At 45.4% G+C, this 20,055-nt stretch overlaps 1 protein-coding gene across 1 annotated transcript in view; it reads left to right on the top strand.

The window, feature by feature from the left end:
- The window catches only part of Dcdc2c (doublecortin domain containing 2C), a 98,562-nt gene that overhangs the window by 6,206 nt on the left and 72,301 nt on the right, over positions 1-20,055 (top strand). The window contains 5 exon segments of the mRNA XM_085830126.1: positions 4,748-4,824; positions 10,025-10,153; positions 15,066-15,203; positions 16,850-16,892; positions 18,683-18,806. Of these exon segments, the coding sequence (XP_085686252.1) occupies positions 4,748-4,824; positions 10,025-10,153; positions 15,066-15,203; positions 16,850-16,892; positions 18,683-18,806 (511 nt within the window).

Genomic DNA, 20,055 nt, shown 5'->3' with positions numbered 1-20,055 from the left:
AGACTGTACAAAGCACACTAAATAGGCTCAGTCATATAATTCACCATTAAAAAATTGTCTATGTGCGTGTATATTTGTGTGTGTTAGTGGGGTCATGTACATGCCATGGCAGGAGTGACAGCACTTATGTAGAGGTTATCTGATGACCTCCGGTGATCTCTCTTTCTACCTTGTTTCAAGTATGGTCTCTTAGCTTCTGAATGAGCCTGGATGGCTGGCTTTAGGGATTCTAAAGGTTTTCTCGTCTCTGCTTCCCATATACCTGCAGGAGCACTGAGGTTACCAGTGTGCATGCTACTGCATCTAGCTTTTCTGTGGGTTCCAGGGGTTCGAACTTAGATTCTCACACTTGCATGGTAAGTGCTTTACTGACTGAGCCACCTCTGCAGTCCCATGCCTTGTCATTTTTAATGTAAAAGAATTGCAACACGTCCTAAGAGATGAACACTGAAGCTCACATAGACTGACCCCACATGAACCTCAGCCACACTTGTCTATGTGCACACCAGGAGCCACAGTGCCATGCAGAGTCAGGGACCGGGCTGAAAAAAACCAATGTTTTCCAAGAGCTGCCTTTCTCCTCAGGAGATGCCATGCTACAAGTGAGTTTTGACTTGTTTCAGTTTCCAGACCTCATGCTTCAGAGTGGCTGACCTTGTGAGACTTCTCTGTGTAGTCTTCTGGGAAAGAAAGACACAGTTTGATTGCACAGAACTGCGTATTTAATATACAAAGTGATCTTGGAGTGACCCAGGGTGACCAGTATACTTAAAAAAAAGATTTATTTTATGTATATGAATGCTTTGCTTGGATGTATGTACGTGCACCAGAGTGTGCTTGGTACCTATAGATGACCTTCCTTCTTTACAAATGAAATAAGAGGGCCAACTGATAAAGTTCACTTGGTAGAAAACTTGCTTGGAATGAAGGAATTAGAGCTATCAGTAGTGGTTTGGCACTGTAATCCCAGTATTCTGAAGGTGGAAGCTGGAGGATCTGGGCTCTAAGCTGTCCTCAGCTACGAAGTGTGTTTGACAGTTGGCAAAGCTGTCCACAGGGTTGTGAGCTCAGGAAAATTAGCCCTACCCCTCTGCCAGCTACAGCATTTATGAGAGCGAGTCCTAAACCTTGTTCTGGATAGCCTTGATTGCTAGAGAGCCAGCCTTGCCACTCATCTCTGTTGAGGTGGTGTGGGTTCAGGGGCGATGCCTCCTCGCACTTGCCCCTCACCGCCTGTGGCAGTTGGGAGAGCTGGCCCTGGGGTCATGAGAGCAGTGAGCTGGCCTTGGGGTCATGAGAGCAGTGAGCTGGCCCTGGCCTTCATTGGCTGCAGCACTTAGAGCACTTGAAGGCCTTGGGGGAGTAAGCCCCCATACTTTGACTGGGTAGTGCAATGCAGCTGGCTCTGGAGGCATGGGTGTGGATGAGCTGGCCTTGAAGGCATGAGAGCAGCAGACCTGGCTAATCCTGCCTACTGCTGATGGTGGCATTGGTGGCCTAGCAAGAGCAGTGCTAGAAAGCTCACCCTGTGGTGCCCAAAAGGGAGAGCCAGTGGGCTGAGCAGCTCAACTACTACCCAGGCTCTGAGATGGCCCACCTCAAAACCTACATCATCTGCAAGCAGCTGGGATGTGTGAAAGGGCCAGTCCTGCTTATCCAAAGCTGCAGGATCTCCATGGCACGGAGCAACAACAGGATGACTGGGAGGAGTCTAGATGAGGTTCCAGTATTAATAGTGTCATAAAAGCCAGGCCAATGACTCATTGCAATGAACATTTGGAAGTGAAAATGTGTGGACAGAGGGATGTACCGTGGGACATACTGTAACATACCACAGCTTTCATGATGGGATGTCTTCTATGCTTTCTGTTTGTGTGTGTGTGTTTTTTATTTAGGGGGGGCTACAAGATCAAAGGGGATGGGGAGATGAGCAGAACTGGGGTGTATGATATGAAACACAAAGAATCAATAAAAAGTTAAAAAAGAAGAAAAACAACAAAACAATAAAATCTGGGTCTGGTAGTGCACAATTGTAAACTAATTAGTGCTGTCCACATGGGCATGGAACGCCTCCCACTGGAATATGGGCAACAGGTTATGTGCCACCTTGCCTTTCCCAGCAGTCAGAAACTGGCAATATCTCCCCAGCTTGGGGTGGGGCCTCTTAAGTCCCTCCCTCCCCTATGGTGGCCTGATCTTGTGCAGGTCATATGCTGGCAACCACAGCTACTGTAGATTTATAAATGAAATGTATTTGTCTGGAAGATATTATTTTGCAGCAATGTTATTTGACTTTTGGCTTTTTCACTCTTTCCGCCCCCTTTACAGAGACAGGAGGATCCCTGAGGCATGGTGGCTAGGTAGTCTATGACTCATTAGTTGAAGGGCTCCGGGTCCCACCAGAGACCCTACTTTAATAATCCAATCATTGGGGGTGGTCCTGAGGAATGTCACTTGAGGTTAACCACATGCTTCCACATGTATGTAATATATACCTGCAAACTTGAGCAGAACACACACACACACACACACACACACACACACACACACACGAGGTTGGGGCAGCAAGAGATGAGTTAGGGAGAGCTAGATGTGGACAGAGTGACTAGGAAGTGGTCAGTAATTCTCCTAGATCCAAAATAAGACTGAGATATGTAAATGGACTCACCTCTCCTCCCCTGTGCATGTTAGGGACTCTTATATTAATCTGAAGTACTTATTACAATATGATAGGTACTACATAATGCCTTTTATAAAACATTCATTTAATTATAAGAATTCTGTGAGGTCTGTTGTCTCCACTGTAAGAATTAGCGAACTGCTATTCAGAGAGGTTACTCAGCTCTGGAGCTGAGATCTAACCTGGGTCACACAGCTCCCTACCTGTGAGTCTGTGAAATGTGTCCCACTTCTGTCTCCTGGTCATGTGTCTGTTCTGGCTACTGGTAGTCAATGGGTACAGTAAATGTCAAAACCTGTGTGCTCTTCCAGGCCTGACACGCCATACTCCCTCCCTTCTTCTAAATGTGGTTCCCGGTGTTCAGGGTCAGTAATTCTTGCCTCTGTGTTGTGTGATGGGCTGTCCCTTATTTCCTAGTCTGTCTATCACTGTCTTTAAAGTAAATTTATTGGCGACTTTTTATTCTTATTTAGATGTCCAGACAAGCTCCCTAAATTAACAGACTATGTGCTATCGAGTGCTGAGGTGGGGACAGTTTGGGAGGGAGAGATGTGAGGATGGGACAGGCCTGCTGGATAGGCAGAGTAAAGCAGGACTTGGGAACCGGTAGAGCAAAGGTCTCAGTAGAAGCAAGACCTCCAGCCTGGTCTCAAGACCCAGATAGAAAGTGTGGGAGGGAGGTGCTTGCCAGACCAAAGTTCTTTGGTGCCTCTAGATAGATGTGGATTGGAAAGTGGGGGCTTAGCAGCCTGGGAAGTAGGGGGCTTAGCAGATTAAGGAGCAGAAAGAGACCATCTGGCATTGTGTGAGGTCTGAGGTACAACAGGACAACCCTACAGAGACAGCACCCCATACAGTATATAGTGTGAGACAGGAAAGCCCACCAGGCTTCACGAGGTGTTTATGAGGGATGGTTCTTCAGTGTCACTCTAGAGATAACTTTGAACTTTGGAGGGTAGTTAGTATGAGGGAGAGGAGAGCCCCGATTATGCTGAGCCACAGGCCCTCATACCTTGCCAAGCTTGCAGTCTATGTGGACAGGAGATAGGGTTACCAACTGACAGAGTATGAGATGTGTCAGGGAGGTGCAATGTTAGAGGCCTTACACCCCAGGTGGGACCTACCATGCTGGATGCTGGCCAGTGGTGATGGTGACAGGGAAGTGAGACTCAGGCAGGATTGACCCTATTACCAAGTGAAGGAAGTGGAAGGCGACAGAACAGTTGTGAGGTGGGAAGAGAAGCAGAAGGTATGACCCTAGAGGGTGGATACAGGGACAAGGGGTGAGATGTAAGGAAGGTCTCTATGCTGTTCACATGGTGGACTGAGGAACAGAGACCAGTGGTGTTGGCAACTCTTGATAGCATGGAGTGGTCCACAGGGTCTCTGCCGGCCTAGGGTGCTGGGTTAGTCTTTTGCCCAGCACAGGGGTAGCCTTGATTCTTCACATCCTGTCCTTTGGCTTCTCTGTGCATTCCTGGCCAACAGGCTGAAAGAAGAGAACTTTTGTTCTCCTGTGACAGGGTCCCCCCAATTGCTTCCTACTTGAAAATCTTGTGGTGAAGTCTTGAGTAGGTCTTACACTTGCCTCTGTATATTTATTCTTAGGAAAGAGCCCTGTAGACTTTGTGGATGTCCCACTTGGTGGCCATACTCCACTCTGTGGTCTGAAAAATGGAAGCCACCTCCTCCACGTCCCATCCTGTAATTTGTCCAGCAGACCATAGGGACACCATGGCTACCCATGGTGCATCACTGGTCTGCCCCTAATATGAGCCACGTACCCTCCTCAACTTTGTAACCCTCACCCCTGACACTCTTTGTGTCTCCCTCCAGCTCCCCAGCATTTGGAGTACATGACTTTTAGCCTACATCACTTCCACATGGCACCTACTGGTACTTAATGGATAATGATGTTGGACCCCTGGTACACACCCACCTTGAGTCCCTGGGAACCCATCCTTGGTGGTCTATAATCTTGGTGGTTTGGGGGTTGTCTTTATGGTTGGTACTGACGAGTGTTTGTGCATCTGAACTGACCTCTGAGCCCTGTGGTTTGTTTTGCAGATCAAGCCGGTGGTCCATTGTGATATCAACGTGCCTTCCAGATGGCAAATACAGAGCAGGACATCCCGATACATAAAGTGAGTTCAGTGTCGTGACTGCAGAACCAGAGCATGTCCTGGCTCCTTAGAGGCAGTGCTCTCCAGCTGGGCTACCTGTTCTCACATCATCTTCTGCTTCCTCTCTTTCTCTGTCTGACCACACACCACCTTCTCTGTGGTCAGCCCTCAAGTATCCTTCTCTGAGGATGCTGTGCAGTCAGGGTGCCACCATCTGCAGTAGCTTCCCTGAGGAGAAAAAACAGAGACACACTTAGAGCTTTGCTTCTCCCTCCTAGCTTCAAAGTCTCAAGGACTGTGCCTTGGAAGTCCCTCACCTTCAGTTTCTAGAAATGATCATTTAGAAGCACAGGCCAGGGGTTCCCATAGTACCCCTTGAAAGGCACAAACCCCCAGAGAACCAGAAGCTCAGCACCGGGAGCTTTTCTGGGAGCAGTGATGTGCATAAAAGGGGTAAATACAGTGTTTAAAACATAAAAACCAGAAGCCTGGCAAGATGGTTCAGTGGATAGAGAGACACCTGGCCCCAGGTCTGACAACCTGAGTTCAACTCCTGAGTACTCAAAAGGTGCCAAGAAAGAATTGACTTCTGAGAGGTTGTTCCCAGATTTCCACATTGGTTCTATACTCACACATTCATACACACATGTGCAAATGCAAAATAAATTTTTAAAAAAGTGTTGGAGCATTGCTTCAGTGAGTGAAGGTGCTTGCTACCGAACCTGATAACCTCAGTTCTATCCTTTGGACTCCCGTGGTGGAAGGAGAGAATTGACTTCTGCATGCTGCTTTCTGATCTGCACACAAAATCTGTGGCGTGTGCAAGCAGACACATGTATGCACAGGTACATGTGCACACATATTTGTGTGTGCGCACATGCACACACACACACACACACACACACACTAAATGCAATTTAAAAGTGCTTGAAAACTATCCAGGCTTCTCTAAAATAATAAAAGTCCTGGTGGTTCTAAATTTCACAGACACGATGTTTGGAGATCATGAGTCAGTCACACCTTTAGGAAATGTAACTTGCTTGTGAGTCCTGGTTGATGAAGATACACATTTCTGTAGCTACAGCTTGGGGTCATGGCCCAGTCCATCAGGGGCTCTTGCAGAAGATGTGTTTCACCTCCTGATTGGAGTGCTGGGAAGTTCCACTAGATGGACCCAAATAACCATCTAAATGCAGCGTCCTTCCACTACAGAAAAGGCTGATCACGTTGGCCCGGGGAACTTGAGACTGTGAAAGCACGTGGAAGTTAGGGATTCTGTGTCAGGCAACCAAGATAGGAAGGACTCTGAGCTTTCCTTGCAATGGAGTTGACAAGGTTTGCATGGCTTGTGGAATGTGGTTTTTGTTCTGTGATGGGAAAGCCTGGAGCTCCTTGGTGGGACACAGGGTACCACCTAGATAGCTGTGACCATAGAAGTGTAAAGTCTTCTATATTGGGATTGGAGGTTGAGGCTCAGAGTCAGGAGAATTGGTTCTGACCTCTGAGGTCACCAGTCTGAAAGGACATTCCCCCACCTCTGCTGCTCTGTGGTGGGCCCTCACTCTCAGTTCACTTTATATGGAGAAGTAAAAAACTTTCTTAGAAGTGAGCTGGCCAAAATGTTTCTAAATCCTGTGCATGGTTTCCCAGGGACTCCCTGCTCTGCATAGGAGAATGTTTTAAGCCAAGGAGGTGAGGTCATTAGAACTCAGGGATAACAGGCAGATATTTGATCTGTTGGTGAGCAGAAGAAGGCAGGGACAAAAGGTGACAGTTAAGATCGTGCTCCTGATCATGGGTAGAGGTTGACTGTGTCAGCATCATGTCTGCTGTATAGCTCTCAGGGCAGCTGTCTGCTTGGTCCATTGCTAGCTGCCCAAGGCTCTTGGTAGAGCTTCAGGTTGAAAGATCCATTTGGAAGCTCTGCCTGTCTCAGCAGTCCTTCAATTTTTAGTTGTGAGGCTTGGACCTGAAGTTTAACATCAGTGTATGCAATGAGGATGTGATGATTTGAATATGCTTGGACCAGGGAGTGGCACTATTAGGAGGTGTGGTTTTGTTGGAGGAAGTGTGCCATTGTGGGTTTGGGCTTTAAGACCTTTATCCTAGCTCTCTGGAAGTCAGTTTGCTCCTGTTTACCTTCAGAAGAAAAATGTTGAACTCTCAGCTCCTCCTATGCTGTGAATGCCGGGTGCTGCCATGCTCCTGCCTTGATGATAATGGACTCAACCTCTGAACTGGTAAGCCAAGTTCAATGTGGTCTTTATAAGAGTTGTCTTGGTCACAGTATCTGTTCACAGCAATAAAATCCTAATTAAGACAGAGTGGAAGCATGTGGAATCCCATGTGAGTTGAGTTGCTTGGTCAATGTGGTTGGTGTCCCCTCTAGGAGTGGTGGTGGTGGCTTACACAAGTAGACAACTTTGATGACTTTGGTCTTGGAGAAGGGATTTTGGCAGAAGAAGCATTTGGGAAACACTTAGAAGTTACACGTGTCAGAGTGAGGAAAAAGTGGCCTTTGCTGTTGGTCATAGAATAAAATCTGTCTGTTCCTGTGGAAGAGGAGGCTAGAGACAGCTCCTCTTTGCCTGTACCACATCACAGGGTTTGTTGAGGTTGTATTTGTGGTAGAAGAAGTGAAGATAACTGATGGTCAAGATAAAAGATGGTTGGAGTCCCAAACTCTCACTAGTGTACAGTATCTGTCATTTGTCCTTTCTGCAGTGAGGACTCATTGTATAAATGACATGTGTAAATGACTCTTGTGATAGGCTTGGGCTCTACCCAGTGGTCATCTGACTAGACTAACCTCTGGTTTTTCCCTGTCCAATTCCTCTCAAGTGTGAGATTGTTACTTGGGCTATGTGCTTTTGTGCCTCCTTAGGAAGCATAACAAAGGGGTCTCTCCCAAGGGAGAAGAGAAGTCTCACCATGCTTGAAGTGGGGCCCAGAGGTTAGTCCTGTGTTTGGAAGCCACTTGGAGTCCTCATGAATTGGGGAAGATGGTGCTGGTTTGACATATCCATCAGTCAGATCATTTATGAGTGTCTCTTGAGTTCTTTGTACTATGTGTCCTACTGTGTATGTGTGTGTGTTCTCATGTGTGTAGGTGCATGTGCACATGCGTGTGGAGGACAAAGGACAGCTTCTGTTGTCATTCAGATGCCATCCTCCTTTGTTTTTGAGATAGTCTCTCACTGGCATGGAACTTGCCAAGTAGGCGAGCCTGGCTGGCCAACAAGTCCCAGGGATTTGCATCTCTCCTTTTCCCCAGTGCTAGCCATCATACCTAGCTCATCCCTTTCATTTATGTGGGTTCTGGGGTCCAAACAGAGGTTCTCATGCTTGCAAGGCAAGTACTTGGTGATGGAACCATCTTTCTAGCCTTTCCTACCTTTTTTGTGTATGTTTGGTATTTGTGCATGTATGCATGCATGTTCATACATGTTCACATATGTTGAGACGGGCACTGGGTATCTTCCTCAGTCACATGGAATCAGGGTCACTCACTGAGCTTTGAGCATGCTGATTCTTATCACCATATCCACTTTCCAAGTGTTGGATTACGAGTGTTGCTATGTCTTCTCAGCTTTCATGCAGATACTAGGGACCCAGATTTGGCACTCACGTTTGTTCAGCCTGTGCTTTGTTCACTGAGGCTCCCTCTCCCCTTTTAATTACACCACTTTTCTCAGACAATAGCTGAGCTTCCACAAACTGGGGTCCATTTGTGGCTGGCTTATCAGCAGCTGTTGTGAATTCTTCAGGATGCACTAGTTTTCCAGTGTTGGAAGTGGGGAAGCTGAGACCCAAAGAGAGCAGGAAGTTCAGCTGTCCTCCTGTGCATCATCTGACCCCTGTATTCTGCTGGAGTCTTTGCTATATGTGCCAGGTCAGAGAAGACCAAGAGACCAATGGAGACCTGTACTAAAGAGCTCACTATCCAGCAGGGATGGGTGGTGGGAGATGGAGTTGTATTGTTCTCGAATCAGCTTTAGAGACCATGGTTTTGACTTTAGTATTGTGGACTTTCCAATTCAACTCAGCTTGCAACTTGAATTGGTTGAGTAAAAGTGTTTGGGTTGCTTTATCATAGTGTAAGTCATTTAAAAGCCCCCCCCCCCCAACAAACTTCTAGAAGTTTCCAAGTCTGAGTCATAAAGTTGAGCTCACACACTGCTATAGAAACCAGTCTTGTATATTATACCTTAAACACACACACACACACACACACACACACACACACACACACACACAATTTGGTTCTATGTGGTCCAGGTTGGCCTAGAACCTAGGATCTTCCTGCCTCAGCTTCACATGTTCTGGGATTACAAGTGTGTACCACCACACATGGTCTATGTGTTACCTTATTTTAAGGCAAATTATGAGACTTTGAAACGATTCCCAAGGAGTGATTTGCTGGGCAAAGCAAATGAAATAGAAATGCTGGTTGAGCTTTGACGAGCTTCTTAGTAGCCCCTCCCCACACGGCAATCATAAATGAAGCTCACTGGGGTTTTATTGCTGAAGACTGGGAGTGAGGTCAGGCATTTTGTTGACTGTTAGAGAGGATCATACAGCACTTCTATTGCGTGTCTGTCTAGCCTCTATAACAAGGGACATGACTGCATCTCGCACATATAATTTCTCTTTTTCATTTTCTATCTGGATATGATTTCTTTTCTAATTTACCCACCATAGGAAACGTATTTTTGGGAAGTATAATTATGTCACATTCATTTTGGCACCTTTAGCTATATAAAAAGATGCTTTCCAAGCTGTGCACAGAGCTCAGTTGTTAACCATGTGGCCTCACATGCAGGAAGCCCCAGGCTCCATCCCTAGTGATTCATAAGCCAGAAGTGGTGGCGTATGTCTATACGTCTATACGTCTATATGCTTGGAGGTGAAGACAGGAGCGCTGGAAGTTCAAGGTCATTCGTGGTTGCACAGTGAGCTTGAGACCAGTCTGGGCTATATGAGACCCCAATCCAATGCAGTGCAGTGCAAAATGAACCAGTACTGTCCTAAAGCCATTGTTGTGTCAGTGGACATGAAGACTGCTCTGTAGGACTCCACGCACTGTTAAGGGTTAATCAGGGTATCAGGTTAATCAGGGTTTTTGCATTTCTGTAAGTACATCTGTTTTTTTTTTTTTTGAATACAATGTTCCCTCTCAATTTTAAGGCAGTAATGATGCTTTTTCTTCTTACCCTTACAGCGTTTTCACAAATGGAAGATTATTTATCCCTCCTATAAAAATTATTATACCCAAATTCAGCCTGTCAGATTGGAATAGCGTGCTGGCCATGATTGGAGAAAAAGTCTTCCCTCTAGGAGGAGTTCGAAAGTAAGGTGCTCTCACATGGGGGTTAGGGGTTGGAGGGGTGTTCTGGGTGTTCTACCTTTATTTTAAGCTGGTTTCATCAGTCAATCTATTCAACAAACATTGAGCTGTGCAGAAGGCACGGCATTGCAAGGAAGGGCCTCAGGTAAGATGGCTCAGTGGGAAAAGTGCTTGCCGTACATGTTTGATGATCTGAGTTTGATCACTGGTGCCCTTCTGAGGGTGGGAGGAGAGAACTGACCCCACAAAGTTCTCCTCTGCCTTCACACTTGCATGGTAGCACACATGCACCCCTCATTGTGCATACAACAACAACAAGAGCAGCAGCAGCAGCAGCAACGGCAATAAGGAACCATGATTCCCAGAACCTCTTCCTCAGTGAGCAGCAGTTAGAGGAGGTGCTGTGGTCTGTGGTGGTCTGCAGAAGTTGGGGGACCATGTCAGGAGTCAGTCTTCTAGACAAGACATAGAAGAAGAATGAGGAAGTTTTCCTTATACAGGGCAGAAGAGTTCAAAGGAGTCAGGTCAGCACCACAGCCTCTAGCCAGGGCTTCAGGGTCAAATCTGTTTTTTACCATCTGAACTTTGTGACCATAGGAACACTCACTTTTTGATACCCAGTTCCTCAGTTGGAAAGTGGTGATGTTAACTATTTGTAAAAATTTACCCGAGTGCTCAGTGCTTCATCCAGCATGTAGCATGTTGTATGTGCTAACAGAGGAGCAGTGGTGGTGATTGGTAAAGCCCGGATAGGTATGTGCCTGGGGGAAGGACATCACCTGTCAGTGTAAGAGCCATATTGTCTTGGTTGTTCATCTTTGTGTTTTTGGGCTGTGATCTAGGCATCTAGAATTATGATGTTTGAGAGAATTCTTGGTGTAGCCGTCCAGCTACCAGCTTTGTTAGATGGGTGTTCCCTTTTTTGGTTGGTGTTGCCCAGTCTGGATCCTAGTCAAGTATGGTGACTGTGGGGTCCCTGGGTCCCAGACAAGTGTGGTGGGTGTGGGGTTCTGGTAGAGAGCTGTTCTGTACACTGAGGAAGGAGAGTCACAAGGAAATGGAGATGGGCTAGAAGGAGAGGTTGAGAGGGGAGGTGGGACTAGGGGATGGAGGTGGGCTTGGAATAGTGGCTCCTACAGGCAGGCTGCAGCAGGACTAAGGGTAAGTCTGGAGATGCTGGAATGGAGTGCAGGAAGGAGGATGAATGTCCCCTTCCTGAGTCCCAGCCTAGTGTGGCTGCTGTGTATACCTGCTAGAAAGAAGTTCTATAGATCAGTGGAATCACAAAGGACTGGAGATGGGCTCAGAGGACAGGCTGAAGGGGATCATGGGAATGAACTAGGTGGGTCCTGGGCTCATCACCAAGAGTCTGAGTCCCTTGGGAGTTGAACTATACCTTTATTTTGGGAAAGTCCTTGCATTGGCTGTTTATTGTTAAAGCAAAAGATTGGAGACATCTAGAGATATTTATCTCTCTCTCTCTCTCTCTCTCCCTCCTTCCCTCCCTCTCTGTGTGCATGTGTGTAAGCCAGAGGACCCCCTCAGGTTTTATTCTTGGGACCCATCACTTTGTTTATTAGGTAGAGTCTTTCATCAGGGGAACCGCTAAGTAAGCAGGGCTGCCTGTCCATCACACCTCTGGGATCCTCGCACCTCCGCTCATTTCTCCTCCACCACAGGAATTACAACTATGCATAGTCATGCTTGGCTTTCTCCTGTGGCTCCAAGGACTGATCTTAGGTCCTCATGTTGCAAGGCAAACACATTGCCAACTGAGCCATCTCCCCATACCCTATATCCCCCAATTAGTAACTGTACTGGCTAGTTTTGTGTCAACTTGACACAGGTTGGAGTTATCACAGAGAAAGGAGTTTCAGTTAGGGAAATTCCTCCATGAGATCCAGCTGCAAGGCATTTTCTCAATTAGTGATGGGGGGGGGGAGGTTCCCTTGTGGGTGGTGCCATCTCTGGGCTGGTAGTCTTGGTTCTATAAGAGAGCAGGCTGAGCAAGCCAGGAGAAGCAAGCCAGTAAAGAACATCCTTCCATGGCCTCTGCATCAGCTCCTGCTTCCTGACCTGCTTGAGTTCCAGTCCTGACATCCTTTGGTGCTCAACAGCAGTATGTAAAGTGTAAGCTGAATAAACCCTTTTCTCCCCAACTGCTTCTTGGTCATGATATTTGTGCAGGAATAGAAACCCTGACTAAGACAGTAAGCGTCATTAACGTATGTAGACTGCTTTCCACTTCCGTGCCTAATGCTGAGCTGGTATTTTGTGCTATAAGGTATATTATTTAGTTACACAACCTCACCTGCTCATGGATTTTTCATCTGTGAAATTATTACTCTAGAACTAGTTGAGCTGCTCTGTGCATTGCACACTTATTCTGTGCAGGGCTCATACTCAGCGTCATGCAAAGGGGGCCCAGAGGTGAGCTTTCTCTGCTCTTGAGCATCTCTAGATTCCTTCCATCCCAAGCTCCCCTTTTTAATTCTTAAATTTAGTCTTTTGTCGTCATACATTTCCTCCTTGTCTTATTTTAACTGAGTTTTAAATACTTTTAATATGGGTATTAGCATGTTTTCTCACCTCCATGTCTTAGCTTTTCTTGTACATCATATTTATTTCCATAGTTTCCTTGAAGAGAGTTCTGGAGTCTTCCATACAGAGGTCTGTCCCTTTATCCTTTCTACCACCTACCTTACAATTCTGTTCTCATGACTCTATTTCAAATCTGCATTTCTCCTGTTTGTCCCCTGCCCCCACACTTATTTACCATTGGAAATCTTCCCCATCCCATTGCCTGGCTATTCTAACATTTCTGGTTCAGGTGGGACATCCTCTTTGCCACTCTGCTGTCTGCCCCACAAGACTGAAGATGGCTTTGGGTGAGCCCTCTCTCAGTTTCAGCAGTGAACATCATCATCACAAAGCTATGTTTCTCTGGTCTTAGCCTTTGAAATACCACCTCTGCCAGGGGCACAGGGCCTTCCTTCTGAGCTTGCTCTGGGTTTCCTGGACTTGCCACTTCTTAATCAAGACATTTCCTTGCTGTGGTATCAGGCCGCCCTGCCTCTTCTGGGTCTTTTTAGTTCAAGGATGCTTCATTATGCCCTCTTACCTAAACACCTGGAGAAGTGGTTCCTCTGTCCTCACTGCATTGGCCTCTACCTTCCCCATCTAACCACCATATACTCGTTCCAGCAATATCTGGATGAACCTCCATTGTCATAAGTCTGTGGCAGGATGAGAACAGACTCCCAGGCTTGAGTTTCCTGCCAAAGCCTCTGCTGTGTCACAGAACCTGCTCTGTTCCTGTGGGTCTCCACTCTGTTCTCCTCCTCCATGCTCTCTGGTGTTTCTTCTAGAGTTGAGCCAAGGCAAGAGGCTCTCTGGAGAGGCCCCAGGAACAGCATCAACAGCATCCTGCTCTTGATAGAAATGAAATGCCCAGTGTGAAATTCCCAGGCCTTGAATCAGACCTATGAGTCAGACTGAGCTTCAGCAGGAATCAGGTTCAGGGATGAGTCAGTCTGAGCACCCAGGGATCGAGTCCACCCTGGAGAGAAGGCTATTTTTGTGGGTTCTATCTGCTTCTAGGGTCCCATAGCCACCCACCTTTCACTCTTCTGGACTTGTGCAGATGGAGTGGGCCGTTTCTTTCTGTCTTAGTTTGCCCACAACAGCCAGTCTGTTCTCTACTCCTTGAAAGTCTTCAGTCCTTTGTATAAGTCAATGATGGAATCCCTTTCCAGGAAGCAAGCTCTTTATGTAAACTGCCCTTCAGATACATTTTTGTGTGTCTTATTGGCATTTGACCTTAGTGATAGGTAGATGTCTGTGCTTTGGGCTTTTGTATAGGTCTCTCTGGCTACTCCAGAATGTGTCACTCATTCTTACATGATGGGTAGCCTGCTACCACTCTTCAAGACAAATGGATTCTTCTGCTTTGTGAGACCCATGGTTGAATTATATCTTCCTCCTCTTGAAACAGAGAGCTGAGGTATGTGAGCTCTCTATTGCTATAACAAAACACCTGTGAAAATCACCTTGATATGGGAAAAGGTTTGCTGCGGTTCATTGATTTCACCATGCAGTTGTCCTGCCCACTGCTTTTGCTCTGTGGTGAGGCACCACATCATGGTGAAAGTACACAGCTGAGGAAGCTGTTAGCCTCATGAAGCAGCAGAGAAGGGGCTGGGGTCCTAACACCATCAAGGGCTTCACTCCATTATCTCAGCTTCTTTACATCAGCTCTACCTCCTAAAGACCCCATCACCTCCCAGTAGCACAATGGGCTGGGAACCATGTCATCTGTGCTCAGGCTTGCAGGAGACAGCAGATTGAGCACCTTGTACGTATCTTCATAGGTTGCTCTGACCCTTGACTTTGAGGAGCAGTCATCTCCATTTATGTTGCACCTCCTTATTGTCTTATGTGTAATAGACCGACAATCGAATGAATTGAGTCTTTTCTTAAATTAACCAGACAGTGATGAGTTGCTAAAGAGTACCAAAGGCAGTCAATTGGTCATGATAAAAAGGCCCATTATTTGCTAACAAATGCTGATTTCTTTCCAAAGTATTGTTACAACAATGTAAGCCAATTTGTATTAATTTTAGCTGCTACTAGTTAAAATTAATTCAATACCAACTAAGAGCTGATCATGTTCTTGAAATCCTCTGAGGACTTGTGCATAATGAAAAATACACTTTAATTAAAAAGCTCTAAGCGGAAAGTGTGCAGTCCAGGAAGAACAGCTTCCAAAGGCTTCCTGCCTTGTTTCGTATACTTGCTGGGCAGTGTAGTTTCTCAGGCATTTCATATGCTGGTTGTTGTTACAGGTGAAGCAGTACCCTTCACCCTATACTCCCATGTCCAAAACCCCACACCATTCTCTCTCCTGTGTTCACAGGTTGTTTACAATGGATGGACATCTTTTGGATGACTCAAAGAATTTGCAAGACAATTATTTTTATGTTGCTGCAGGACTGGAGACTTTTAAATCCATTCCTTACTGGAAGTCCTCATGGGTCCCCAGTGAGGTCCAGCAGTGAGTATAATTTATACCTTTCTTTTAAATTTAAAAAAAAAATCTGTCTGTCTGTCTGTCTGTCCATCTGTCCATCCATCCACCTGCTTGCCCATCCATCCATCCATCCATCCATCCATCCATCCATCCATCCATCCTCGCTCTCTCTCTGTCTCTCTGTCTCTCTGTCTCTGTCTCTGTCTCTGTCTCTGTCTCTGTCTCTGTCTGTCTCTCTGTGTCTCCCTGTTTCTTTACTTATATACCTAGGGGGTGCATGCCATGTTATCCATGGGGAGATCAGAGGATAACTTGTAGGAGTTGGTTTTCTCCTTCTTCATTGTGGGTCCTGGGGATCTTACTCAGGTTGTTAGACTTAGTGTCAAGTGAAGTAAGAACTGGTTGGCTGCTCTGGAAGGAACCAAGACCTAAGAGATGCAAGTTCACCCCAATCTCAGAGCTGGTTAGTGGCAGATCTGAGATTCAAACCCGCCTGTCCCCTAAACACCACCAGACATAAAACCCTGGTCTGAGTGACCATTTTGCATGCTTCTATACTCCCTCCCTATCTCATGGACACTAGAGTCCTGCACCATCAGCTGCCCCCCCCACGCGCCCCCCCCCCCCCCCACTGGTTGGGTCTTTACCCACTGAGTCATCTTCCTGGCCTCTGTGCCTTTTCATTTTGAGTGTTGTTAACATTTACCTTTTTTTCTATGTCCTTTCCAAAATATATTGAGTTCAGTTACTGGTTACTTTTCAGTAGTAAAACATCTATCTATCTATCTATCTATCTATCTATCTATCTATCTATCTATCCATCTATCATGTATTATCTATCATCTATCAAGCTATCAATCAATCATTTATTTATCATCTACCTATTTATACTTATACATTCTCTCACTACATGTGCTTACATATGCATGTATATAGATAGACATTGTTGAACCTTGCATTTCTAAAATAAGTCATGGAGTGATGGGCTACACAATCTCTGAGAGCCCAGAGTCTACACTGGGCACATAGACAGGCCCGGCCAGTGGTTCTCTGAGAATGGTATTGGAGGTATTGGTGCAGGACCCAATGTTTTGTGTGTGTGTGTGTGTGTGTGTGTGTGTGTGTGTGTATGGCAGGTGCTGGTGCAGGCCTCTAGTGTCCATGAGATAGGGAGGGGGTATAGAAGCATGCAAAATGGTCACTCAGACCAGGGTTTTATGTCTAGTGGTGTTTAGGGGACAGGCGGGTTTGAATCTCAGATCTGCCACTAACCAGCTCTGAGATTGGGGTGAACTTGCATCTCTTGGGTCTTGGTTCCTTACAGAGCAGCCAACCAGTTCTTACTTCACTGGGTAATGGTGAGAGCTGCACAAATAAGTGATAGCTATGTGCATAATCCATACTTTGGAAAGCATCCAAACCATTAAAATGTCAGGCTTCCTCTAGGATTAGACAGAACCTGCTATCATGCCACTCTAGACCAGGCACTACCCTACCATAGTAAACCTCTGGCCTTTTCTCCTAAGCCAGGAAATGGCTGCTGTCATTGGCTAGGTCTTTGGTAGAAAGCAGGTCTTCTTTCTCAGTCAAAGATGCTTCTGTAGTTTATAAATATGAGGGGCATCTGAGCTGAGCTTGAATGTATTAACTGTCTGCCTTTTGCCTTTCAGGAGGTTTGGAGGCAATGATAAATACACGCAAACAAAGAAAAGAGTAAGTTCTGAAAGGAGAATGACCCCTGTTATTGATTCTGTTGTTTCCTGGGCTTCTGAGAACCTTGGGTGGCAAATAACTTTAATGGAACTGTGAAGAGCTATACCTACCCACGTGAAAGGGGGGAGGAGGATGGAGTGTTGGCTTAGATTTTTCAAAACGAACTTTAATAAGGATTTTAAAACATTTTAACCTCCCTTCTAGCCCACCACTCACTAGAGGCAGTGGAAAGGAAAGTTAATAGAGCAAAGGACAATGTGGACCTCTTTAGAAATAGTTCTTTGGGCCTACACTAATCTTCACTGTCAGGATAGCAGCAGTTTAGTTTTCATGAATTAGCAGCAGTGGCACTATCCACTCAGAAACACTATTCAGGAATCAGCAACAGCAGTTCTATCCAGAAGAAACCACAAGGCTCTGCCAATTGGCCCAGAATTGCAGAAGCAGCAAGAAGCTGCTAGAACACCACCAGAAATTCTTTGGTGTGTCTCTCTCTATGAAGTCAGGGCAAATGATGATCAGCAAAGAAGGCAAGGTGAACCAGTACCACAGCATCATCAGCGATGACCAGTATCAGCAAAGCCCAAGGAAGACCAGCAAAGAGTGGCAAGGCGAACCAATGCCACGCAGTGTCCTTCACTGTCTGTTGGGTTATATTTATACCTTTTCCAAACATCACATGTTCTCTCAAGTGTCTGCTCTAGTAAAACATTACATGCCCCTTTTCTAGGTAGCTCCCAGAAAAACACCATGTATCTTATTCAGCAAAAACATCCTTTCAGAAGACAGTTTCCAGAAAAACAACCCATGACACAACTAAGTCGCCAAAGAAACCACAAGTTTCCACTTCAGTGGCATTTTTTTGGAGCTTGGATCCTAGGGAGGCACACAGAGCTGGCACTGCAATCTGCTCTCAAAGCTCAGACAGTCAGATCAGCACTGAGGATTGGGCGTAGAGCATCTTTTAAATTTGAAATTTGTCTTTTAAAATGTACTTATACTATAAAGCAGAGGCTATTGGGCACTCAGTGAGCATTTCAGAAGAACAGTATAGAGCTTTGGACACACATACTGTCAGTGTTAAATGGGGTACATTGCAGTGTGTTGAAATGCTGCTACTAAAATTAGATCTGCTGAGATCCTGCTTTCTGTATTTATAACACACTTTGACTTACTGCAACATCCTTTAAAACCATCAGGGGCATTTCACTTGATCTCTTGTGTGAGGTGAACATTTATATATTTGTCTGAATTTGCTTCCAAATACTTGAATTAAGACAGGGGGGGGAAAAGAAAAAAAATAGGAGAAGAAATTATTTTCAGTACAAAGATTGGCAGGGTCTTAAGAACCTTTGGTTTTGTGATGACCATGTACTTTATTGTTATTGTCTATAGATTGTATAAAAATTTTCAGCTTTCCCTTGCTGTGCTGTGGCGTGGTTGATTTTTGAGCCTTGTTTTGTGTACACAGTGTCTACTTGGGGCAGATTTGGAGAGTGCCCCTGAGCAGTAGCTTTTGGTAGGCTTCAAAGTATGTACTCTAAAGACTGGAGGAGTCCCTTTTGTGTCACCTCTCGTGCAGTACCCAAGCCGATCCTAGGCTTGGAAGCCAAATGGCCTCCAGCAGTGGATCTGGGAAGGAGGCAGAACTATTCCTTCAGAAGGGGAATGGAGGAGAGTGGTGAGACCCAGAGAGGCTTCTTGGGTTCCTGGGTTTCTTGTCCTTGTCCACCCCAAGGACCAATGTGGCCTCTACCCCTGACACCTTTTGTTCTTAATCTGCATATTAGGTGGAGTCCAAAGTAAAAGAACCTCTTCAAAATGACAGTGTACCACCTAGAAGTCAGGATTCTGTTTATTATGCCAAAGAGAAAAAGCAGATGGATACAGAACTTTTAGTTCGAAGTGGTGCAGGTAATGGGGTGCTTCATCTCCTGCAGGCTACAAAAACGTGCTTTCTCTGTGTGTGTTCATATGTGGTATGCATGTTGCATATAGTGTACATGTGTGTATCATGTGTATATGTTTCACATGTGTGATATATTATGTATGTGTATAGTGTGCATGGGATGTGTGTATATGTTTGTTGTGTGTAGTGTATGTTAGTGTATGTGTATGGGGTAGGTGGTTTATACATGCCATATAAGGTGTATGTATGTGTTTATGTATGGTGTATGTATAGTGTATGTATGTAAGGGGTGTGAGGTATACATTTGTGTATTGTCTATATATATGTATGATATGTATAGTATACATGTGTGTATTGTTTGTATATATATATATGTGGTGTACATGGTGTATGTTTGATATGTGTGGTCTATGTATGTGTGTAGTGTGTATATGTATGGGGTACATTGTATGTATGTATTTGAGTATATATGTAGTGTGTGTTTTAAAATATTTATTTATTTATTTAATGTATGTGAGTACACTGTAGCTGTACAGATGGTTGTGAGCCTTCATGTGGTTGTTAGGAATTGAATTTTTTTTAGGACCTCTGCTCACTCCGGTTGGCCCCTCTTGCTCCAGTCAACTCTACTCACTCAGTCCCTGCTTGCTCTGGTCCAAAGATTTATTTATTATTGTACATAAGTACACTGTAGCTGATTTCAGACACACCAGAAGAAGGTGTCAAATCTCACTGTGGGTGGCTGTGAGCCACCATGTGGTTGCTGGGATTTGAACTCAGGACCTTTGGAAGAGCACTCAGTGCTCTTACCTGCTGAGACATCTTGCCAGCCCTAGTGTGTATATTTATGTATGGCATGTATGTGTGTGTATTATAGTGTATATATGTATGGCGTATGTGGTATATGTGTGTGCATAGAGTATATATGTATGGTATGCACTTCAGACGAAGTTTATTCTGCAACCTCCTTTCTTAGAGGTACTTGATTATCAAGCTTGATAATCTCAGCTTGAGGAGGAACAGTAGGCTACTGACAAGATCAGTAACATTTCACAGCTGAGGGCAATGGGAGTTTAATTTGGAAGCCTTAAAAATTTCATATATATAATAAATTCCACATTTTCATCCACATGAGGACCATAGATACTCTTGCTGTGTTAACTAAACCCATCTTTTGAGGGAACCTTGAACATAGAAGCCATTTAGCTTGTTCCTGTGTACCTTTAGAAGAGGGATCCAGCCCTCACTGTAACA

Source organism: Mus caroli, unplaced genomic scaffold (genome assembly GCF_978045245.1).
Source record: "Mus caroli unplaced genomic scaffold, Mus_caroli_1 scaffold_14, whole genome shotgun sequence".
In the NCBI taxonomy this organism is placed as follows: domain Eukaryota; kingdom Metazoa; phylum Chordata; class Mammalia; order Rodentia; family Muridae; genus Mus; species Mus caroli.
The sequence above is the reverse complement of the archived record's forward strand: the minus strand, read 5'-3'. Positions and strand labels throughout refer to the sequence as shown.